Here is a 24,998-nt window from a genome sequence, read left to right on the forward strand (position 1 = left end):
AGAAGGCCTATTTATATAATAAGGTTTTGAATTATAAAACTTATAATTGTATAAAAATATCAATTTTTAATTTGCACGTCACCTTTTGTCCACTATTACATATATACATAATACATACAATTACAAATACTTGAGTATATGTCTGCATTTCTTGGTGGTAGGGACTTTTTTATTTTCATTTTCGTCTTCCTTTTTTCATTTTTTTATAACTTTTTTTTCAATAAAAAATACAAGTAATTAATAATTACTAATATATTTATTGGGGGGATAAGGTTAATTTTGTAGTGGGGCTATTTTTTTTTTTTTTTACCGGTAAACTATGGGGAGGGGCCCATCCTATCTCAGGAGTGGGGCTGTGAGGAGTCGAACCCCCATCACATGGGGGGGAGATGGAGGGACCAACCATCCCTCCATCCCCTCACTCCTCTTGTAGTGGGGCTATTTACTTAAGTGGGTTTAATTATTTAATTAATTATTTATTAAAATGAGTATTAGTGGGCTTTGTAAGTTTGGTATGATTATATGATTCCACTAATTTATTACTTAAAATAGTTATAACTTATCCACCAGTAAAAGATAGAAGTGTACAAATTGATCTAAAGTTTTTTCTCTTTTCTTTTTGGTTACTTATATTTTTAATTTTTTTTTTCAAAAATTGTTAGAATCAATCAATTGGTTTAATTACTTGATTCCTTGTTGCTTTTGTCGGATATGCTCTATTTCCTTTAACAAAGTAATAATTCAACCAAAAAAAAAAGGTACTTGCTTTAATTTCTTGTTGGTTGATAACTTATATCTTGACAAAAATTTAACTTTGGTGATTATTTAAGCATGAATTGTATGTATATTTTTATCATTTACTTTGACTCATAAATTTTCAATCTTTATATGTCACTGTTTTACTTTTTTTGAGACTGATTTTTAATCTCATTTGTTTCTAATACATTTTTTTTGTACGACTTTGTCTCTAATAAGTACACTTATTGTGATAAACTTAAACACTATAGTAATGAAAATACAAGAAGTTTACATCATTAGACAACTCAGACACTCTATATGAGTGGATTTTTTATAAGTTTGGATTTTTGTTGCATAATAATTCATCTCGATTTGACATATACTCCCTCACCAAACTCCATCCATATATGAGAACTGGGCATGAAACAAGTCTCATAGGAAAATTGGTGAATTTCTAAATTATTAACCTTCTAAATGATTTGTTTTATAATAAAAGATTTTGTTGATCAAATGCATATCATATTAATTTGATTTTTTGAAAGAAAAGACAGAGCATTAACTACAAAGTACAACCATAAAATTAGGTTAAACTCTGATCTACTTTTACAGAGTACTAATTAAATATTAGTACTTTTACATAATGAAATATTTAGGTGAGGAAAGCATTACATGACACAAATCGAAACTTAACCTTCATGGTTTTATTAGGTCCAACATTTACGAGTTGTATAGATATTTGGAACTTTAAAAGTAGGGGTAAAATAATTAAGTGGATTGAATAAGAGCGAACCCACATCTTTAGGATCTAAGATGGTACTCTTATTTACGGTCTTATCAAATGAGTTAGTGGCTCTTCACTCTTGCCAAATAGAGAGAAGCAGCTAACTTGGTCAATATAAGACTACGCAACAAAACTACCTCTAAATCTCTAATTGGTCATGTATGCATAAATGCGTCGAGCATTAATGTGCTTCCACATTGGACATGATACATGAATACATGATACCTCCTTTTCACGCGTTACTATTCTATATTGTGAACTAACTTGTCGCTTATGGGTCCACGTTCCACTAATTATTTACACAAAATTGATACATTAACAATTTTAACATATACTCCACAACTGTTTACATTTACAAATAAAGAACGAAGTATTATATAAACACTGCACAACTGTTTATATATTAGTGTTTGATTTTACAATATTAATTATATATTATTTATATTACTAGGGAATACATAAATTAATTATTGATAAATGACAAAAATATATATCTTGAAAACACTACAAATTAAAATGAAAATATATACTACAGGAAAAAGGAAATATAAGGGCATGTTTTGATTGACTGAATTGAGCTGTTCTTATTAACTGAACTAAACTGAGCTAAACTGAACTGAACTTATTAGAGCTGAACTGAATTGAACTTATTAGAGCTTAACTGAACTGAACTGAACTGAATATTTTATAAGAGAAAGAAGTTAAGAGCAGAGCTGAGCTGAACTGAACTGAACTGAACTGAACTGAACTGAACTTATTAGAGTTGAACTGAAAATAATCGTATCAAAATAGGCTCTAAGTTGATGTCAAAATTATGTGTTGGTCGATGTTATTATTATGACTTACGACTAATACTTAATACGGAGTACTACATAAATAACTTTTTTTTTTTCAACATTCTAGATTATTTATCATTTTCTTTCATATAAGATATTCTTTTCTTACATGATCTACATATGATACACTTTCCACTCACTATTTATTAAATTCTGGCATCCACCAACAATGATATCATTCATTCCATGATTATTCAATGGAAGGTTCCATACAAGGTCAGCAGAATGGACATTCTTATTGCAAGTAAAAGATAATACAGTATTTAAGATCTTGTAAGTAAAAAATCCCTTACTTTTTTATTTACAACCAAGATATACCGATTATATACAGATTTGGATTTAATTTAGTTATAAATCAAGTCTAGAATTATTATAATTATTTATAATTTCTATTACAATAAATTAAACTTCACAAATTGGATTGGAGAGAGAATTAAGAATAGTTGTTAAGTGGATTAGAAAAAAGTGAGAGAAAGTGGGTAGTTTAGCTATGAGAAAGTGGGCTGTTTTATGTTTGCTTGATGTAATGATAACATCTAAGGAGAATAATTAAGTGCTTATTAAAATTATAGTTGATGGTGGTACAAAAAACAGTATTCACACTTCACATCCATAGCGAGAATTGAAATCGAACTTTTGTAGCTCTTATTAATCTAAAATTTAGTTCATTATTTGAATCTATTTTTCTAGAACTTATCTTATGTATAAGAATTTAATACAATGATTATAACTTAATTCCTAAAATAAGTGGAAATACAATGGACAAAGCAGGCCAAACCAACTTAAATTTTGAGATGGAAAGAAAAACAAAAAGAGTAAGGGACTGTAATCATATGATAAAAACAAAAATATTTTTATCATATCATAGTTATTGAACTTATCTTATCTAATATAGTGTAAAAACTAAAGACTTCAAGTTTTCAACCATCACCTTAGGTTTTTAGTACGATTGATCGAGTTGATCCTCTAAGTTTATATCAAGAGAGCCATTAGTGTGATAAAAAGGTAATCACACCCATCACTAGTGGAATATATAGTGATGGGCGTGATTACATGAGGAGACCCATATTACTATACACCCACATTTTAACCCTAAAGGACTTTCTTATATTACAAAAATCAATTTTAGACTTCAACCATCAATAACTTCTGAGCTTAATGAAAACAAGCCTAAATAAAGCTCGACACAATGTTAAAGGTTTGGTTTAATGAGTGGAAAGTGGGTAAAGTTCTAGCAATTTTAGTATAGTAGACTGTAATCCCAAACTTAACATCAATTAGTTGGAAACCAGGCAGGTCCAGTTGCTATAATACAAGTCATGTCACATAATAAGTGGTCAGTTAAGATGTTAAATGCCATACATTAAGTCATTAATAACTAATTATTGAACCGATTAACATCAAGCAATTCTGGTGGTGGCCGACATTATTTATGAGGACTGAGGAGTATACGCAAGATTCATAGAAATGATGATTCATTCTTTGAAAGGATGTTCATTTCTAGTTATAGATTAATAGGATGTTCATTTCTAGTTATAGATTAATGTTAGCTGAACTATTGTTTTGATAATGTAAAGACTTCATGTTATGCAGGCCATTATTACAATACAGTTTGTGGTGTTTTGTTTCATGATAAAACTTAAGACGGAGTGACAATAGACACTAACTTTCACTAATGCTCACTATGCACATGTATCAAAACAATAGTTCAGTTAACATTAGACGTGTGTGCCTCACAATCCGAAAACACATGAGGCAAAAATATGATGTACAAACTAAAAAACGTAGCATATATGACTATATAGTTCAAATTCAAATATTGGTATAAAGTAAATCAACATATATAAAGTTCAAATCTAAATGATACGTACTTTGTATATAGGACTAATAAAATTTTACATCCTTTATGATTGAAGCACTTGTATCACTCATTTTTCTCAGAGAATTCATTTCCCCTTTTTCCTTATATAAAATACAAGATGAGCTTTAATTTCATCTTCATGTGATTTAGCTATCATAGCCAAATGAATAATTATACCAATAGATTTTATTTTTGGGACAATTAATGTCGTCCTCTTTGTACTTTTGTTCACTATATAATTTAGCACCCAACACTAGTATCCATTCCATCCAACAAATAATGCTTGCAAGCCAAAACAAAAATAAAAAATAAAATAAAATAAAGTGTTGCTTGTACATATTTCATTATTGAATGGAATTACAACAAAGTTGAAGTCATTATCAATTGTCCTTATGTTTGGAATCTTGTTTGGCAGTGGCCCTAACAGCCCAAATCTCTTACTTATTAAGAGATTCGGTTTCTCATTGTAATAGTAGTAGAGAGAGTAAATTGGCCGAATTGTCTGTTATACACCTTAGTGTACTATTCATATGATACGTAATAATGTAGATGAGAAAATGAGCGAAAAACAGTCTTGACAATATAATAGATCCGGTGTATATAATAGAATAACTTGATAAATTATTTGATTGGAATCCTCTTATACGTGTGGTAGCAAGGGCATGTTCTATGGCAATAGATGCAAGAATCTTAATACTACGTAATAATTATTCACCAAATTCAACAAATTAATAATTTTAGATTGAGACATTCTGATTAGAAATGAATAATTGGATTGATGGGCTAGCTTCTAAATCAAAATGATAATCTAAGTTTTAGAAGCTAACACGTTATCATGACATGAAATTAGAGCTCTTACCCCACCGAAAAAATAAAATAAAAATGATAATTAGGCTAAGAATTTTTAATAAAATTATTAATAGTACCTTTTCTGGTTAATACTATTTCATTAACAGACAAACAGTAGTTTGAAAACAATTAAATCATTATTACTATGATAAATCATTTATATCATTCTGTTACATGTCACAGAAATTCAAGTCAAATTCTAAGGTGGTGCTCCATCATAAAAGTCATTATCTGTCTATCATTTTAACTTTTAAAGCATGAATTATACTCTACATTTCATCCTTTAATTTGGATGCTTATAGAATGATAAATATCATCTTTATTCATATGTTCATTTTCATGTGACAAAATTAGCAGGTAAAGGGTGGTAAGCCTTCAAAATCACAGGTTCGAATCTCATCTCATCTAAGGGGTAGGCGGGGTATAAGGATAGCCGCCTTGTATAATGTACAAAACAATCTGTTCAAGAAATAATAATCCCTAACCCAAAGTTATTATATATAGGTTATGTTTCAGTGATCACTGATCAGTAACATAGCTAATTTAGAGTTTAAATCTTCATTTTGTCATTTTTCGAAAAACAATATCAAAAACTTCACAGTTAAGCAAAAGGTAGGGCATATAGAACTTTTTACCACTTTCACAAAGTCTGGTTTTATTTTCATCCATTCTTTGATAACTCATGTTTTCCTGTTATCATGCTTTTTATGACAAAAAAAAAAGTTGTTCACACTCTCAAAAATCAACAAGTGCATAACTAGTCATTAGTCAAACTATCAAAGTACTCTGTATACTACAATTTTCTAAGAAATAAGACGTTTTGGTCACCCTGAGAAGTACTCAACAACCCACTAGTTAGACACTTGGACTGTTAGTGCTGAGTCTTGTTTTCAAAATTGGCAATATTCAACTCCAAGTGAATAATTGACAAGACAACGCAGGATTGGTTTTATACTCTATCAATCATAACGACGTTCCAATAAGGAATATAGTTGAAAGGATACAGAAAGGATCAAAACTCTTGAATATCATCACTCAGTAAAAGAATTCAAATGTGTACAATCAAATTAACTACGATACATTAGTTTATCACAATTCGGGCAGGTTTAAACCTAAAACAAACAGACACATTTGTTGCAACAGAAGATTAGATTCTAATAGAAAAGCTGGTCTTGGTTACTCAGACAATCTTCTATACGATGCTCTTAGAAGTTTAATACCAACCAACAGAATTTGGAACAGGCTAACAATAATTCACTTTGGCATTTTTATTGTGACACTTTATGCTCCGCTTAGAGATAGCTTTTCATTTTCTGTCCACTAAAAATAATAAAGAGATTGAGCAGAATAACAGCATTTGGCTTTTGTGGCATGTGCTACAACTTTCCTCCCATTATCAAACATATATATGCATTACAAACAGCTTACCAACCACAACCACAACCACCTCTATATGATCTACATTAGATTCGCACCATGGAGGAGCCTGCCAGATTATTGATACATAGCCTTACCGTGAAGTAGGCTGTTTGCGAAGGAACTGATCTATATGAATCATAGGCATGGGAGGGGCAATACGACAGTAGGTAAATTGAGTTCGATGCAATTAGAATTTGGTCATTCCGGCTATCCTTGCAAATGGACATTGTGATCATATGACCAGAATGCAATTGAAACACATTTAAAAAAATTCCTATACAAAAAATTCACCAAGAACCTAAATAAGCATAGATACTACAAATACTAGTATAAATCATACCATGCCTCGAAAGGCATCATAAATCTCCACTTTATGCTATTTACCTGAAGCAAATGAAAAATGATACTGTAATTAATCCCTTCAGTTCGAATATGCTTATATCCCTTATATATGTAAAGGATTTGATCAAATCATATTTATTGATATTGTTTATAGTTAGCAATCCCTTGATTTACTCTTTAGATTGATAGTCAAAGATATCCCTTATTCTTAGCTAATGTTCCTACACAAGTACTTTAATGTATCTAGTCGTATTATATTGCTTACTCATGTACTCTCATGTACTTTAATGTACCGTAACTACCCCGTTGCAACTAAGAAATAACTAATGAGCTAAGATATGGACAGGGTAGAAGGTAAGAAACCCGTCCAGCCAATCTCCGTGACAACGTTAGCAAAACAGCTCCACCAGACACAGAATTATTCATGTGATGATATATCAAGATCATCATCTTAACAACGTTGACTTAGCTTGTTTTTACATTAAGCTTGAATCTCATTCTAATCTGTAATCATTCATTAAACATACTCATCAAATGTGGGCGCCACAATTACAGAGGGAAGAAATCTTATTTCATTATCTGAATACAATCAAATTATATACAAAATAAATGCATAAATAATCATGTTTTTAACAAACATTTGAGAAAATTTGTTTATATGGGATGCTTATGTCTTCAACTAGGCAATTAACTAGTAAGATAGCAATTATATTTATAATAATGTAAACATCCAATTGACAACCTATCTTGATGACCAAAAAATGCAATTGCTAATTTGCACCCACAAATAACCTCACCATTAGAAACAACCCCTTGAGAAGTCTACTAAAAATGTACTCATCAACCCCGAACCCGCACCGTCTCATGTTGCTGAACAAAGCCCAAGTGAGACCAAAACACAAATGTTTACACTTTACAGACCCAACAATCATACTATTCCAAATTTCCAAGAAACTATACTTGATACTTCTCTGAGACATTTCATCGAACACTTGTTGTGCAATCCCCAAAAGACCACAATTTGCATACCCAGTAATACAGTTGTTTGCAATTTATGTATTTTTCTACAATAATTTACTTTAATTCCAGCATTTTCTAAAATCATCTGATGAATATGACCGTTTTTTAATAACCTGTATTTTAAAATTTTGGAGGGAATTATAAAGAAGGAAGAATTAGGGCCCAGAACTTACTATACTATTTGGGCCCCCAAAATGAAAGAAATTATTGGGCTTAGCCTTAAGCAGGATTTCCCCAAATTTTCTTTCTCCTCTTTCTCTGCAACTTCTTCTGCTGGTGAATGGTGTTGGCGAAGAATGGTTAATGGAGAAGACGACCTTTATTATTTATGGTATGAATATTTTCTCTCAATTTTCTTTTTTGGGTAGTGTTTAATTTTTCTATTGCACAATTTTTTGAGGTTTTTATTTAATTATTTGGTATGTAAATGGATGTATGAATGTGAATTACTGTTTAGTTTCCTAATTAAATGTGAAATTGTGTAATTTTGTAGCTCCATTGTTGCAGCAAACTAAATTATTCATGTACTATTTTAAGTATCAACTATTTTAAGTGATAATTTTTGTGGGACAAAAAAGAGAGGGGAGAGGTGTTTTGAGGGGTGATCAAGGTGTCCATTATATACTCGGGTGTAATTTTTACGTTCTCTTGGGTCTATAATGAAAATTGTAAGGCTTGCTAGTTGATAGCGGTGTTGGGGACTCAAGAAGTAGGATTGATATATTTGTGCTTATGATTTTTCATAATTTTGAATGAAAATGATGATATAGGTAATGTATTCATCACAATTATCCCATTAATTTTGGTTAGTTTGTTGTTCTTGGGCATTATTTAAGTTAAAATTTACTCGTTAATGGATCGAGTTTTTAAAGCTGATTACTTCCCTACAAGCACTTTCTAGGATGTTGAAGTTAAACCAATGGCAAATTGTAGTTGGTGATCCATGGTTTCTGCTAGAAAAGGAATTAGTTGGAATGTGGGAGAGGATTTAAGGATTGAAATGTGGGTCATTGGAGATGTTACGGTGGCATTGTAAGGCAAAGCGATGTGCGAGGTTGAATTTCGTAAACTCTGGCTGAAAGACATGAAGATAGAGTCTTTTTTCTGAGTATAGCTCCATAGTGGCTAGGAGTCCAAGAAAGAAGAAAGGGGAGCTCTGAGTCTGAGTACAGCTCTGGGTTTGGCACTTTGGCTTCATAGTGGCTGACATCCTAAGTATTGCTTCCAAATCTGATTATGTCCTTTTGTTCTCATGCTAAACATAGTGGCAGCGCCCATTGCTTAGCTAGCTCGAGTCATAATGTCGTAGAGCAGAGGCTTTGGATGAAAGAGGTCAAGAGGTCCCCTCAGAAGTTAACACTCTTGTATGCAACATTACTTTATTCTTAAATGAAAATTCTAATCGTTTTTCTTGTAAAAAAAAATTCTAACAAAGTTGACTTTTTTTTATTCAAGCTCAATCTATCTGAATCTTCATCCATCCATGAGATAAAACCTTTGTCTTTAACTGATGCTCATTCCCATGGTCATTCATAGACTCACCGTTTTTCTAATTGCAATATATGAAAATGTCTGTAAGAATTTTAATTATTTTGAGTCGCTGATTAGTCTAAGTACATTGTCCTCAAACCAAGGACATGTCGTTAGGTTCTTGTAAAATTTCCAAGGGTGTGCCAGTTGTGTTTATTTGTGTTGTGCACCATCAGTGACTGCTCATGTGCAACTTTCTCCATTGTTTTATGTTTAGCTGTGTACTCATGAATCACACTATAAAATGATGCAGCTTGTGATGCAAGGTATCCTTGTATTCGGAAGATTTGCTATCTTTTATGGTACTCCGTGCTGCCAATAGAGATGGGGTGGATCCTGTAGCTCAGAGAATTTCAGCATGTATGAAATATAAGTGATATTGTGCCTGAAATATGGCTGTGCGAACTCGTGAGAATTAGAAGTTACCAAACTTAAGACCTCATTAAAAACTACCATTGTAACTTTGTATTAGTAATAGATGGAGGTGAAAACAGAAAGAAGTAGACCGATTGCAGCCTTTATGGCCTTTGGCACAAAGGGCGATGTCTACCCTATTGCTGCTGTAGCTGCAGTTTTTGCCTGTGATCAACGAAAGTATGAAGTGATTTTCATCAGTCACTCTGCCCATGAGGACTTAGCTGCAAACTTGGCTGTAAGTAATATAAGATACATCCCAGTTTCTTCTCCACCTGTTCTTCCACCTCCAGAAAGTTGTGAGAATGATAAGTCTCTCGCTCTGTCATTCTGTAGTGAGAAAAACATGGTAACAAGGGAACATAGGCGGGAGTGTCTTACTATCATGGAAAGGATCTATGGAGATGGCCCGAGCATGGAAGGTGATTTTGTTTTGATCAATTTTTTCGCTTTGGAAGGATGGAGTCTTGCTGAACTGTTTCATGTTCGGTGTGTTGTTGCAGCTCCTTATGTCGTAAATTACACTGCTCCTACTTCATTTCAGAGGCAGTTCAGGCGAGAACTTCCACTTCTTTACCAATACCTGATAGAAGCTCCTGATAATAAGCTTGGCTGGAAAGATGTAATTCATTGGATGTGGCCACTATTTACTGAAGATTGGGGATCATGGAGGAACAATGAATTGAATCTTAGCCCTTTGCCTTTTACAGACCCAGTGACGGGTCTTCCTATGTGGCATGAAAGGCCGTCGTCTCCCTTACTGCTGTATGGATTCAGCAGAGAGGTTGTTGAGTGTCCTGATTATTGGCCTTCAAATTCTCGGGTTTCTGGGTTTTGGTTTCTCCCTTCCCAGTGGCAGTTTTCATGCAGCAGCTGCAGCAATATGATTGATTCAGGAGGGGAACTCTGTTCAACTCATACAGGGCTACAAAGCTTTCTTGATGCTAATCTATCTATGCCAATTGTTTTCATAGGTCTGAGCTCAGTTGGTAATTTGGGTTTCTTGAGGAATCCTAGAGCATTCCTTTGCATCTTACAAGCTGCTGTAGAGATCACCAAGTATAGATTCATCCTTCTGACAGCTGGATATGAACCACTGGATGTGGCTGTTCAAAATTTTGCTGCTGAAGTGGATTCATCAATATTAAGTCAAAGTATCAGTTTAAACTATGGGATCTCTTTGTGCAATGACCGTTTATTTTGCTTCTCGGGCTCTATTCCCTACAATTGGCTCTTTCAAAAATGTGCAATTGCAATCCATCACGGAGGAAGTGGATCCACTGCAGCAGCACTGAGAGCTGGAATACCTCAAGTTGTATGCCCTTTTATGCTAGATCAATTTTACTGGGCTGAAAGGATGTTCTGGCTTGGAGTAGCTCATGAACCCTTGAAAAGAAATATATTGCTTCCCGAAAATTGTGATGATGTGAACATCAGGGAAGGTGCTTATGCTTTGAAGAATGCTATAAATTGTGCTATGAGTCCTGACATAAAAGCACAAGCTCTGGAGATTTCAGAGAAAATTTCTCAGGAGAATGGAGTCTCAGAGGCTGTCAGAATTCTCACAGAAGAAATAGCTAAGGGCAGTACTGTAAGTGACTAATTTTGGAACTTCCTATTTATTATAACCTCCTAGAAGCATATAGTGGATGGTGATTGATATTAGCTGTTGTTTAGCTTTCCTTGTTACCTAGGTGGTGACAACATATTCATTGTGAATTATTGACATTTTTGAACTAAGTGCCTTATATATTATGAAGTAGAATTTTATCTGCATCATCGTACTGTTAACTCGATGCCTTTAAAAAGGGTTTTAGTCTTTCATGCATGGTTGGGGAGGGAGTGCTTACTATACTAAACCTTCTGTCCTTCTGTGTATAGCTGCAAAGAAAAATTTATTAGCCTTATCCTAAAAACTGTTATCTAGCCTAGCAGATTAAAGCAAGGAATCCTAGAATTGAGTTCCTTATGCTTCGTATAGGATACTAGCTTTCGCCTATGAATCTCCTTTAAGTAATTTACAATATTGACTTGAATGAGATTATAGCACAGAGGAGTGAGCTTCTTTATTAAAAATAAAATAAAATAAATACATTACAGTATGAAATAAGCCCACATATACAGGTGGGCTTGTCTTTGTGTTTGGAAGAGAGTGTTTATTAGAATAAGTTGTCAATGATAATTAGAAATTTATAAATCCGTTGTAATCTAAAGTTTAAAATTTTCCACTTATATACTCTTTTATCCATCATTTATTGAACTGAAATTGTTGTAGCTCCTTGTAGGGTATCTTTTTTAGAAAGAACAAAGAGTGAATAGATTGAAGGAAAACAATCAACTGGAATATTGTATTTAAGAAAGAAAATTTATATGCAATAAATACAGAGTCTAATGCTCAAATTGGAGCTAAAGAAACAATTCAATGAAATTTTTGCAACACCATAATTCACTATCATCTTCCATGCTCATCCACTTATTCTTGAACAAATTTGTCGTACCTCGCCTTCGCCATCAGTCTTAACTCCTATACTGCTGAGCTTCAAAAATGATTCACTCCATCCCTCGTAGAAACTGTTCAAGTCACTAGCAAATTGCTCAATCAAGTTTTTTGTTCTTTGGTCATTGAACAGGACTGAGTCAGTTTGGAGCAGTCCTTTTTTCTCCATCAAATTTTTGTAGTATTGATTGTCGAATGAGAAGGCTGTCTTAGGGTCGAAGTTAACAGTTGCAGATGTGCTTGATGCACATTTTTTAGCCAATTTTTCTGCATAGTCTTTGTCTAGTGATGAATCAACAGAAGTGAGGTTGCCCTTTGAACTTACTTGAAACCGGTCACTGAAAGCGTTACAATGTGCTGACCCGATGGTGTGTGCACCTGCAACATTAAATTGATTAATGTGATGCATATGTATATATGTATGTTTGGGTAGTAATGGTGGAGGGAAGGGAAGGGGAGGGAACCAGAGAGAAGTAGGCTTGCGTTTTCCTCCAAATCTTTCCAATTTTAAAAGAATTTTGTTTATTTGGGGGGGGGGGGGGGGGAAGGGGGTTTCAATCTCTCTATTTCCCGTTCTATCCCTCCTCCCTAATCCATTCCCTAACAAAATAAAATGAATCTATTAGTGCATCACTCTGTTTTCCTTTCTCTTCTTTTATATGTCTCTCATGCTAATACAGTTAAACAGGTATTCTAGGCATTATATATATATATATATATATATATATATTTGTAGGATGTTCTATAACTAATACAATACTCTGATATCTGTTTCCAGTAGCCAGAAATTCATTTTCAGTACCTTACCATTGATTTATGTATCTCTTGTTAGGAGAAATTAAACTTCTACGTTAACCGTTGGATTGAGCTCTATGGCTAGGACTTAAGAGAGACTAAACCAATGGGGTTGCCTCAGACCTAAGTACAAACCTTCAGCAAAACGCTCTTAAACTGTATTGTAAAATTATGCTGAGAGAACAGACCAGTGGACTTCTTTTGAATTTGAATTTAAATTTGCTATCTATTTTCAGGTTTAGGTAGATCAATGAAATTCAAGCTCGAACTTAATGACCTCGTTCATGACATATAATATATCATGTGCTTATTAGTTATTATTACTTGACAAAGAGGTAATTGAGGCATTATTGAAGGCTGTTTTAGATCATGAGTCCAGAGGGTACAAGAAGCAATATACTCTGGCTTGCCTTGACTGGTGAGCCAATCTTTTTAGGACCACTTATCCTTCTTAAATAAACATACTTTTCAACTGTTCTCGGCTTATTGCCTTTATTTTACCTATCTACCTTAACCAGAAATATAATTTCATTTTTGGAAAGCATTTTCTGCAATGTGTACCTGATAAAATGACTAGATCAGTCAAACTCAACCCTTTAGAGCTGAAAATCTTAGCCATATCATCCACCGTGAAACTCGTGTCAACGATGTTAGGCCTGACATTCGATATTGTAGAAACCATTCCGTCTCTCCTACCAGTCGGCATCTGAATATCCGGCCCTCCAGCCTGTTATCAGAAATTCACATCACAAAATGTAAACAACGAAAAAAGTGTGTGTGTATGCGCATGCGCAAACACGAGAAAGAAGGGTAGGTTTATTGTACCATGACAACAGCATCTCTAGCAGCCAGTGCAAGAATATCAGCACATGAAACAGTTCCAGGGCAGAACAATTCTAGCTCTCTTTTAGCCGTCTCTATTACTTCAAATCCTCCTAGAGATTTATTTGCAGGATCTGCTTTCTCTGTTCCATCCCCTTCTACTAGTACTGATGCATCACATCCCTGCAAGAGCATAGCTATAATAAAGACAAAATTTACCTTTTAAGCCTTCTTTAACCCCTAATTTTCTTCTTTTAGTAATACAAATTGTGAAATACATGAAAAATTGGGCATTACTTAAGGTGAAAGGAACAGAATATAAATCTCAAATGCAGTCATTTATCAAGAGAATGTTCCAATTAGCATTTAATTATCTAACATCTATTAAATGGCTCTTCTTAGGAAGCTGCCGCCGCTTTAGTATAATACACAGATAGAGAGATAAATAGATACAAGAGGAAACTCACATTGACGAAGCAATCATGGAAGAGCAAGCGAAGAAGTTTCCCTGGAACAGTCGGATCAGTAGAAGCAGCTGATCTTACAGCATCCCGGACTACAAACTCGACACCCGGGCACGACAATGCATAAAATTCAAAGGAGAAGCCATGACTAGAACAAGTAAACACTCCTAAAACAAAGATTAGAACCAAGAATGTTGGTTTCTGAAGGTAATTAGCTTCAACAGGTACATTAATCATTTTGTATACCATTCCAAAGTCAATGTAGCATAAATTACAAACTCTTACTCTCTATATATAATTTTTTATGTCAGAACTGTATGCAATGTAACATGCAGCTTGTTTTATGTATTTATAGAAGGTGAGAAAGAAAGTTCAAAGAAAGCTTATTTATTGATTTAAAGTTGCATTTATTATGTTTTTGGAGTTGATAGGTAGGAAGCTGAAGAAAGAGGGCTGTAAATTTTAATGGAGACACTGACAATTTAGAGGGCTGATGAATAATACAGAGCTGGCAGAAGGAATTAATGGTGGGTTTTCAAACCAATGCTTTTACAGGTTGTGTTAGTAGTGTGTTACTAGTGTGATGTCCAACTACCCTAACCAAATTACTGGTATGTATACATGTTTATTATGATAGGTAGAAATTGCGTGATTTTTTTTTTTGGGTTACTTGATGTTGAAAGTTCATGGTTTTTGTTTGGTTTAAGTTTTTGCTGCTTTCATCTTCTGGATCTTAGGGCAATAAAGTAGTCTTAAATCATCTAATCTTTACTAAAGAGACAGTTATACTATGGATTTGTTGAAAATTGTGCCGGAATAATATTGAATCACTAATTTACATTTATTATTTGTAGGATAGTGAGTATAAATGTATAATGATATAACTCTATTTCTTTGAGCTGTTTTTGTTTGGAATATTTAATTTGAAGAGAGAAACTTAGATTAGTTTCGACGTGTGATTCAAAATATGAACTTTTACTACTCCGTACTCCATATTATTGTTTGCTTCGTATGTGTAATGGTACTTATTTAAATTTATTGATGCTTAAATGTGTGCATTATAATTGGGTAAAAGAGTAGTTAGGAAAAAAAAAAAGTAGAGAAATAGATAGTGTGATTAATTGGTTACAGTTGACATATTTTGACTCATATAATATAATATTAGCTATATAATTAAGAAAAATGCTATACATAGCCCTTAGGGTTACATATAAGAAAAAAATTTACGCTTAAAAATCGTAAAAAGTAAGAACTAATGATATAACTCTTTTTTTTTTGGGGCTGTTTTTGTTTGGAATATATAATCTGAAGAGAGAAACTTTGATCGTAAGTATTCTTAAAAATATATATGGGATATTCTTAGATTAATTTCAATGTGTGATTCAAAATATGAACTTTTACTATTGTTTTTTGCTTCATATGTGATATGCTTATTTAAATTTTTTGATGCTTAAATATGTGGATTATAATTAGGAAAAAAAAAAAAAAGTAGAGAAACAGATAGTGTGATTAATTGGTTACAGTTGACATATTTTGACTCATAATAATATAAGCTGTAAAATTAAATGCTTGTTGTTACTTTTTTTTTTGCTTAAATAAATAAATGCTGTTTGTTTGTTTTGTGTTTTTTTTTTTTTTAAAAAAATTTGGAATAAATGCTGCTTGAAATGGTGAAGTGTTCTTTCAAAAAAAAAAAAAAAAAGAAAAGAAATGGTGAGGTGTTGTAGGCTTAAGTGAGTTAACTCAACATTTGTGCTCTGGACTAGTAGATATACTCATATACATACCAACAGAGTATGACCATGGGCCGATGGGCCGTTACAGTTAACTTATTGGAGTATAACTTGAAATTCAGGTTCAATATAACTCATTGAGGTTCAGGTTCAGGTTCAAAGTTATTTGTGGTTAATGTAAAAGTTGAAGTTGAGCTTGACTGAGTTTAGGGGTTCGAAAAGAGCTGTGAATTTGCAGCTACCAATTTTGACTAGACTTGATGGAAGTCTTTCACTCATATGAGGACTTTAGACATTGATGCTTTGCAATTTGCAGTTGTTTTGTTTCTCTTTTGAATTAAGTATAATTTTCCTAATCTTTGTGCACACGCTAGGTATTGTTTGGTTGACAACGTAAAATGTGGGGATTGGAAATTAATGGAAATTGATAAAAGAGGGTAAGTTGTTTGGTTAACACACAATAGGGGAAAAAAGAAAAAAGAAAAAAAAAAAGGAAGAAGTGAGAATTTTAAATTTTACACAAAACATGGAAAGTAAATTCCTAAGAATTTCATTGAGGAATTATCTTCCCTGAAATGCAAATTTTTTGAATAATTTAATTCTCGTATTGGTCAAACAATACTCTAATGTTGCGATTATTACAAAATGGAAATTGTAATTTGAAAGTTGGTACTAGGAAAGTAGGAAACAGGAAGTCAATGGATTATAGGGTCTTTGGCCCATAACTTAGTGGGGTCCAGAAAAGCTGTGATGCATTTGTAAATGTATGTGGTCATTAGTTGTTCTTATTTACCACAATCAATTATTTGAGGTTGAGGTTCAAGTTGATAGTTGTGAATTGTGATAATATCTTAATCATATCTTAAAGGTGCAACTTCTGAGTAGTATTGTTTCTTCTCTGTTTGTTCCTTTATTTCCCAAATTATATTTCTGTAATTTGAAATTAAATTGAAAGGAGGCGGTTGTTGGTGTTGGTGTTGGTGTTGAAGCTAAGGAAATGGCACCTGTCGGAGTAGTAGATTCTAAAGGTCACTTGCTATTGAGGGAGGATCCAGAGGTATGGATTAAAAATAACCCTGCTTCTCGTCTAGCCTTTGTTACAAGCTTGACGTTGGATTTCTGGGATTTTTATCTGGAAGAGATAGGAGAATCCATTGGTGAGCTCACACACCTCATCCGCCTGGAATTCAATTCATGTGGATCCCTGAAACGTGTGCCAAACGCCGTCAATAGGCTTCACAAATTGGAGCACTTGGAATTTCATTATTGTGAATGTTTGGAAGAATTGCCGGCAAATATAGGGAATTTGGTGAGCCTTACCCATCTCAAGCTTCGTTTTTGCAAGAACATCAAGTACCTTCCTAATAGCATTGTAAATCTATCCAAATTGACTTCTTTAACTCTCAATTCCTGTGAATCCCTTGTTGAATTGCCGGCAAATATAGGCCAATTGGCGAGTCTTACCCATCTTGAACTACGTTCTTGCTGGAAAATAAAGTCTGGACCTATCTTATTGCAATAACATCAAGTACCTTCCTAATAGCATTGCAAATCTATTTAATTTGACATCCTTATCTCTCAAATACTGTGATTCCCTCACTGAGCTGCCTTCAAATATAGGACAAATGAAGAGCCTTTCTCATCTGGAGCTTTATAAATGCAACAAAATCAAGTCCCTACCTGATAGCATCAAAGATTTATGCAGCTTGGATAAACCTAATCAACCTGAAATACTTGGAAGTCGTTGCTTGTAGCTGCTCTGATGAATATTTTGTAAATTGGAAGAATCCGTACAGCCTACAACACCTCACCATTTCAGGCTGCTTTAGGCATATCAATTATATAATAAAAGTACCGGCCAGTTTGATTCAATTCGTCAACCTTCAAGTTCTCTCTCTTCACGTCCTGTCAAAAAGAAAAAAAATCATCTCTGTTCGCGTCCTGTCAAAACGTAAAATAGTTCACGATTTCTGTATTGATAATGATATAAGGTTTGTTGAATTGCCGGAAAATTTGGATGGGTTGGCCCATTTATGTCTTCTTGATATTCAATATTCCAGTATCCACTGTCTTCCTTGGAGCATCACGAAGCTACGCAAACTCCGACATCTGATGTTGCCCGAATATTTCAGACTCGAAACATTGCCATATGACTTGAATGATTCAGTCATCATTTCTGTTAAATATAGGCATGTTCGCAAATCCTTGGGAGAACTTAAAACAGAGATAGGACAATTGCCTATTCCTTTTGGTGGAGGTAAGTGTTTCCAATGCTTTTAATTTTACACTTTTATTACTCCAAACTTGTTTGATCTGGTAAACGTGGTAGTTATACTATGTAATACTCGTATTTTTAATAATCGAGCTTATCTCCTCTGTCCTCCTCTTACAATGGCAAAAATAGCAAATGATGCAGCTCAAAATCCCTCTATTTTGTCTCAACCCGGTTACCTCCGGTTGAAGGGGAATCCTTTGCAATGGATTATTAACAACAGAAATTTACTCAAGTTGGTTCGATTTTTGGACTTGGAAGATGTTGAGGAGTTTACAGATTCCATAATGCAATTCAGTGAGCTCACCCACCTCTATCTCCACATCACTGGTGATATTTGCGTCCCAGATAACTACTTTGTCACATTGACAAGCCTTACACATCTCTCTCTTGGGATTTTTGAGGATGACATTCATATGCCCAGTTTTCGTAGCTTGAGCAAGCTATCCAAATTAGAAACTCTACATTTGGTTTTGCGTAATAGTGAATTACCAGAAAATTTTAATATGCCTGTCAGCCTCAAACATCTCTCTTTATCAGATTCCAATAATATGAGGCCACTTTATCATAGCTTGGAAAAGTTAACCAACTTAAAGACTCTGGATCTCATTTCCTGTTATAATTGCAAGTCATTGCCACAATGTATGCATATTCACAAACTCAGGCTTGTGGATTGCTCCTTCGACTTAATTGACTCACTTCCTATTGGCCTACATCACCTGGAAATCTTATTTTTCGAAGATTATAGTGACCTGAGATGTATCTTTGAACAATGTTGGAATCAGTTGGTCAACCTGGAAACACTATCCATTACACGTTCTAATATGGAGTTTCTTCCTGAGGATATAGCAAGACTCTGCAACTTGCAAAAATTACAACTCAAAGACTGTGTCAGCCTCAAAAAACTGCCATCAAATCTGCATGAGTTGGTCTATTTGCATACTCTTGATATCAGTGTTACCGGAATCAAGACCCTTCCTCTTAGTTTTGTAAAGCAATGCAAGCTGCAGCACTTAATCCTCCCCAAGTGTTTCAACTTGGAAAGCTTGCCATGGAATCTAAAACAAGTGTCCATCATTGATGACACGGAGGAAACGTACTACGAGAGGATGGACTATGATGCTTCCCTTTATGAAAGCAAAGAAGAAACAGAACTAGGTGCTGTTCCAGGAGGTAAATAATAATTATGTTGGATTTCTTTCTTTCATCATTGATGACACGGATGATGCATACTTCACACATATGAATAACTCTGGTAAAAAAATGTCAACAGAAAGCTGCAATGAAGACAATAATGTTGTGTCAACAGTAGAAATTCATGAAACTGTCCCTGATGAGCAGACATCAGCAGATCCTTTCAACAGTATAAGGACGGGCTACATTGAGCACATCACAACAGAACAAGGTGGTGCTTCACAGAGTTATAAAGGTACGTGTGCTTCCAACACTCTTAATGATAGTGGTTAACCCCTGCATGTAACAAGTTTGAAATCATCAGAAAGTGATAAAGCCTGCTTAGGTTCAAAACTTTACTTTTTTGGTGCAAACAGATTCTCATTCTAATGTCAGTAAAGATCCGATTGATGAGAACTTACAGCATACTGCTTTATGGTCACAAAATCAGTTCAATCCTTTGGGAAATGGCGGATTTATGACAAACCTGCCTGGAGCTTATTCTTTCAGTGTGAACAATCAACATGCTATAAATGATGGACAAATTGGCACCATGACTTTTGAAAATGCACATGAGATTGCTTCAATTTGTCAGAATATATCTTCATGGGATGGAAATAGTAGTGTTGGTGGCTGGAACAACCATCATGCTTTAGATTTGGGACATAACAACAACTCTCAGAGTTATGATGCTAATGCTATTAGACAAGAGAAAGAAATTACTCCGGAGGCAATCCTTGAACCGTTGCCTAGATTTGTTGATGCTGCAGAGAAACATGATGGTTAGTTTCCATTCTCTACAATGCTTTTAATCACTGTATCTTAAATTTGTGAGGCACACATTCTTGTTTCCTGGCATACAATTCTGGATGCTCCAATGCTTAGTTACTTTCTTAGTTTTCCAACCTTGTTTGTTTAATGGTTCAAGTTCTATTATCTGGTTAGTTTTATCTGGTTAGTGTACTCTTGCTTACCTTTACCTAGAAAATTAATGAAGACAATGGGAAATTTAGGTGGTTGAGTTTTGTGATAGTTATGTTAGAACTTTTGTTTACTTGTCAAACACAGCTTTATGAATTTCAAACTGTTAATAATACTGTACTACGGAATGTTATTTGTCTTCCTTCTATCATTAGCGTGTTGTCTAAGTTGACAGCTTAAGTTTTTTTTACAGTATATCATTCGTGGCTGAAATATGACTGTAGCATGCAGTCCCCTCCTAAAGGTCTAATGAAGGCTGAGCACTTAAAAATCGCACTCTGCAAATGCTCAAAAGATTTGCTTGCGAATTTGAAAGAGTCGATGAACCTAATGCACCTTGCCATTAAGGATTGTTCTCAGCATCATGTCAAAAAGTTTCCCACAAATTTATATGAGTTAGCCAATCTTAAGACACTTTCTATTCAGTGTATCCACATCGAGTCCCTTCCTAGCTTCGCAGGACTTTCCAGCCTCTTGAAATTATACATTGGAGGTGTCAGCACTTCTTCCCCAAGGCTTGAAAAGTTGCCTGCAGATTTGGATAAGTTGGACAAATTATTGGCTATTGACATTCATGATACCAAAATCAAGTGTCTTCCTTGGAACATCAAGAATCTTCAGAAGTTGCGATTTCTAAAATTGCCACTGGATTTCAGACTCGAAACATTGCCATGTCGATTGATTGAGTCTGTCGTAGTTACTGTAGACTGTATGCACATTCGAAAAACCTGGAAAGAACTCAAAACTGAGATGGGGCTATTATCATTTCATGGTGTTGGAGGTAAGTGTTTCAAACATTACTTATATTTATGACAGTTTTATGTTGTCAATTATTATTCACTTCTTAAAATCCCTTTGTGCTAATTTACAGTACATAAGTTACTAATATGCCAAAGTATGCAAACAGGAAAAGTTAAAGTCTGATTATATATTTATATATGTATTTATTTTTTAGCAAATTCTCCTGGATTGCAAGTTTTGTATGTTTGCTTTAGATCCTCTATTTTAATTAATTGTGCTGCTGCTTCTTAGTCATCCTCCTAATTTAAAAATGGCAGTTGATGAAGCTCAGAATTTTTCAACTATATCTTCTTCTGGTTATCTCCAATTGAAGGAGGATCCTGAGCTATGGATTATGAAAAACTATGATTTATGTGTGTCGGTGCAAAGCTTGGAGTTAGAATTGCCGGTTTATTTGCCAAAGATAGGAGATTCCATAGGGGAGTTGCCTAAGCTCACTTACCTCTATATCTCTGGTAATATTAACCTTGACTTGAAGCACTTCTCTTGCATAAACAAGATGCTTAGACATCTTTCTCTTCAGCATTGTAACATTGAGTCCCATTCTGATTGCCTTGGAAAGCTATCCAACTTGGAGTCTTTATGCCTAGATTTAGGGGACTCTAACTTGCCAGAGAATTTGGAGTTGTTGGTCAACCTTAAACACCTTTCTCTACGTCATGGCAGTAAACATTCAAATATTGATAGCATGGCAAAGTTGTCTAAGTTGAAAGCTTTGGATCTCTTTCAATGTGATCTCGAATCATTACCTGAAAATTTGAATCTTGCTGCACTTAAGCTTTCTGGTTCCAACATCAGAACACTTCCTACTAGTCTTCACCGCTTGGAAATCCTGCACGACAAGGGAAGATGTGAAAGAACAAAATGTAATGTAGCCTCATTTAATTTGGAACAGTTAATCAATATGGAGAAACTTTCGGTTACATGTTACTCCATGAAGTTGCTTCCCAGCATAAAAAGACTGCAAAACCTGCAAGAATTGCAACTCAAAGATTGTTCCAGCCTTGAAGCTTTGCCGAATTATCTGGGTAAATTGGTCAAGCTGTGCACTCTGGATATTAGCGGTACAAGAATCAAGTCACTTCCCAATAGCATCACAAAGCTATCCAATTTGGAGAACTTGATCCTTCCAAAATGTTTCCAACAAGACAACTCTCTCAAGTATCCTAATAAAGGGTTCATTAATGTTACTACTGATGACATAGTTGAACTGTATTTCAATGACAAGAGCTATTATGCTGATGATTGTGAAAACTCAATGGAAACCAGCGATGAAGGCAATGGGATCGAACTAGATTCCATAGAGGGACATAATGAAGCAATTTCAAAAGAATTTGAAGAGGGGAAAATTACTGTGCAGACATCACCACTCGGATTACATGTAACTCCACTTATTGGAGGTACGTGCTATACATCAGTCCTTAATTCTTATACATCATTTTATATTGCAATTTCTTTCTCCTTAGAAATCCCCTATTATACATCAAGTTGTAAGTGTTTTTATGTCTCCACTCTTCTCGTAAAGCCTCACTTTGAGGTGTAGCATAGCTCTGTAGACTGTGTTATCAAGCTATTTCATTTCTTTGCGCAAACAGGTCAGAGTAACCCTGCTATACAAAATGACTCTACAACTGTGGAAACTGAACAAGGAAACTGTGAACATGAGCAGAACCAGACCCTTCAAAATGACTTCAAGGGTAAGAAAAGAAAAGAAATTTCACTAGAGACGCTACAATCATTTTGGTCCAAAAATATGACACTTGAAGAAGCTGCTGATGAATCTAGAGGTATTTTAACTTATGAGACCATGTACTTACATACCATGTCCTAAGAATATCACACTCGCAATCTGTGTACAAGGATTGTTGCTTGCTGTTAAAACTATCATGCCATCATTAATCAATAAAAGATGCGTAGTTCACTCATTTTTACCTTCGGCTTGTAGTTGAGAAAGGGCCTTCATACTTTTATGGGTGCCACTGATAAGTCAAATGGAATAATAATGCTGTGAGCAATGTGAAACTTCAAATAGAGAATTTTTCCTAGAACAAATTTATTTGCTTTTAATTACATGAATTCTTTCAGCAAATTATGATTAGCATTGATGATAAGCTAGTCAACTATTTAGCATTCTTGGAGAGTATGATAAACATCCCAATGAGTTCCTAAAATACTGCTTGAGCTTCTTTATGAGATAACCATTACAAATCTATTGGTAGTCAGTAGATGTATAACATTGTGGCTGATACCTACACATTCCATTAGAGTAACATTATTGTAGATGCTATGAGTATTACATATTGTTCATTATGACACTATGTACTTTATTTTTCTAATTTCCCCCTCTTATTTATGATAATATTTGTCTATTGTAGTTCAATATAAATAGTTTATGTTTTTTAATTATTCTTGCTCTTCTTTACCAAAATATGCAGTCTCGAGGTCTACAATGAAGCGAAGATTGAAAGATTTGAAGCTGGTGTGGCCATCAAGCAAAAAAGGGAAGCAACATCTTGATGATGCAAAGAAGAGAAAACATAATAGTAAAGCACCATTTGGAAGTGATTCTACACAACAGAATTTGGTGAATCCTACTAATTCAACTGCTCAGGCGGATATTGTGGGAGAGTGTATAATGGGATCCGACCGACATATGTTTCCAAGTCATGTATCATCCAACTCCAACGCTGTTGTTGGCATTCTTGGCAACTTGGCCCTGGACACAACAGTGGAAAACGTCAGAGAGAACTTAATGGATACTCAAGGCAATATGGATAGTCAGCATGGCGAAGAGCATTTGGATGGTGCAAATGACCAAGGGCATTTGGAGAGTGCTCTTCATTCAAGTGAAAGTAATCTTCAGTGACATTGATCAAGAAATTTTTTATTTGACATCTATTTCATGCTTCATTTAAATTTTATTCTTGCCTTTATCAGAAATCATTTTTGCAACACTTGAAATCTTCGAAGAGCCCCTAATGGTAACTGAAAGCCATATGGATACCCAGCAACAAGCTCAACGGCATTTGGAGGGCGCTCTTTATTCATCTGAAAGTAATCGCTCTGCAACACTAGAAACTTTCGATCCAATGGTAATTGAAAGCCATATGGATATCCGGCAAAAAGCTCAAGGGCATTTGGAGGGCGCTTTTCATTCAACTGAAAGTAATCGTGCTGCAACATTAGAAACTATCGATCCAATGGCAATTGAAAGACATGTAGATATCCAGAAACAAGTCCCAGGGAATTTGGATGGCGCTCTTCATTCAACTGAAAGTTCAGGTACTATTGTTGTAAAAGCCACTTACAAGGGGCTTTCAGTGAGAATTGTTTTCTCTTTGACTATGACGATTAATCAACTAATTATAGAAATAGGCATGAAGTTCCAACTTGAGGTGAACAAATATAGATTGCTGTATCAAGATGAAAATAAAGATTGGATGATGCTGACTAGTGTGGAAGATTTGAAGTATGCTTCACAAGTTGCTGAATCATTGGGAACCAAGTTTGTTGGCTTGTCTGTTATTGACTATGTTGTTTAATACTACTATGGTTATAGTTGACAATTTTTGACTCATGTAATTAAAAGTTGTTAATTTTTTCTTAAACAATAATATAGAGCTCTTTCCCTAAATAATGCTAGCAAAACATCAAATTCCATATATACAAC

General features: G+C 34.4%; 3 protein-coding genes across 5 annotated transcripts; 2 read left to right on the forward strand and 1 right to left on the reverse strand.

Annotated features, from left to right (window-relative positions):
• Nucleotides 1-8,047: 8,047 nt before the first annotated feature.
• On the forward strand, nt 8,048-11,502 carry LOC145586000 (uncharacterized). The gene is made up of 2 exons (XM_081642700.1): nt 8,048-8,177; nt 9,630-11,502. Exon 2 carries the CDS (start codon nt 9,855-9,857, stop codon nt 11,391-11,393), a length of 1,539 nt encoding a protein of 512 aa, XP_081498826.1. The 5' UTR covers nt 8,048-8,177; nt 9,630-9,854; the 3' UTR covers nt 11,394-11,502.
• Nucleotides 11,503-12,110: 608 nt separating this feature from the next.
• Nucleotides 12,111-14,685, reverse strand: LOC145586001 (peroxidase 46-like). The gene is made up of 4 exons (XM_081642701.1): nt 14,372-14,685; nt 13,908-14,087; nt 13,644-13,809; nt 12,111-12,665 (listed from the first exon to the last, which is right to left on the reverse strand). Exons 1-4 carry the CDS (start codon nt 14,615-14,617, stop codon nt 12,256-12,258), a joined length of 1,002 nt encoding a protein of 333 aa, XP_081498827.1. The 5' UTR covers nt 14,618-14,685; the 3' UTR covers nt 12,111-12,255.
• On the forward strand, nt 14,395-24,894 carry LOC145585998 (uncharacterized). 3 transcript variants are annotated; one of them, XM_081642698.1, is made up of 11 exons: nt 14,395-14,575; nt 14,800-14,895; nt 18,162-18,358; nt 18,506-19,546; nt 19,647-19,802; nt 19,924-20,328; nt 20,721-21,308; nt 21,586-22,728; nt 22,924-23,115; nt 23,764-24,180; nt 24,266-24,894. In XM_081642698.1, exons 3-11 carry the CDS (start codon nt 18,214-18,216, stop codon nt 24,868-24,870), a joined length of 4,692 nt encoding a protein of 1,563 aa, XP_081498824.1. In that variant the 5' UTR covers nt 14,395-14,575; nt 14,800-14,895; nt 18,162-18,213; the 3' UTR covers nt 24,871-24,894. The 3 variants fall into 3 exon arrangements, with proteins under 3 accessions (XP_081498824.1, XP_081498823.1, XP_081498825.1); XM_081642697.1 differs by lacking the exons at nt 14,395-14,575; nt 14,800-14,895 and adding an exon at nt 16,064-17,410 and having other exon boundaries at nt 17,722-18,358; XM_081642699.1 differs by lacking the exons at nt 14,395-14,575; nt 14,800-14,895 and adding an exon at nt 16,064-17,410.
• The last annotated feature ends 104 nt before the right edge of the window (nt 24,895-24,998 follow it).

This window comes from Chenopodium album, chromosome 16, assembly GCF_948465745.1.
Source record: "Chenopodium album chromosome 16, dcCheAlbu1.1, whole genome shotgun sequence".
In the NCBI taxonomy this organism is placed as follows: Eukaryota; Viridiplantae; Streptophyta; class Magnoliopsida; order Caryophyllales; family Amaranthaceae; genus Chenopodium; species Chenopodium album.

What these genes read in the sequence shown, in the direction of transcription:
- LOC145586000 (XM_081642700.1), top strand. Translation starts at nt 9,855, where the DNA reads ATGGAGGTGAAAACAGAAAGAAGTAGACCGATTGCAGCCTTTATGGCC.
- LOC145586001 (XM_081642701.1), bottom strand. Translation starts at nt 14,617, where the DNA reads ATGGTATACAAAATGATTAATGTACCTGTTGAAGCTAATTACCTTCAG. An exon ending in TCCATGATTGCTTCGTCAAT is followed by an intron (nt 14,088 to 14,371) that starts GTGAGTTTCCTC and finishes ATGCTCTTGCAG; the next exon opens with GGATGTGATGCATCAGTACT. An exon ending in TGATCTAGTCATTTTATCAG is followed by an intron (nt 12,666 to 13,643) that starts GTACACATTGCA and finishes TTAATGTTGCAG; the next exon opens with GTGCACACACCATCGGGTCA.
- LOC145585998 (XM_081642698.1), top strand. Translation starts at nt 18,214, where the DNA reads ATGTTGCCCGAATATTTCAGACTCGAAACATTGCCATATGACTTGAAT. An exon ending in ACTAGGTGCTGTTCCAGGAG is followed by an intron (nt 19,547 to 19,646) that starts GTAAATAATAAT and finishes AAATGTCAACAG; the next exon opens with AAAGCTGCAATGAAGACAAT. An exon ending in ATCATTTCATGGTGTTGGAG is followed by an intron (nt 21,309 to 21,585) that starts GTAAGTGTTTCA and finishes TAAAAATGGCAG; the next exon opens with TTGATGAAGCTCAGAATTTT.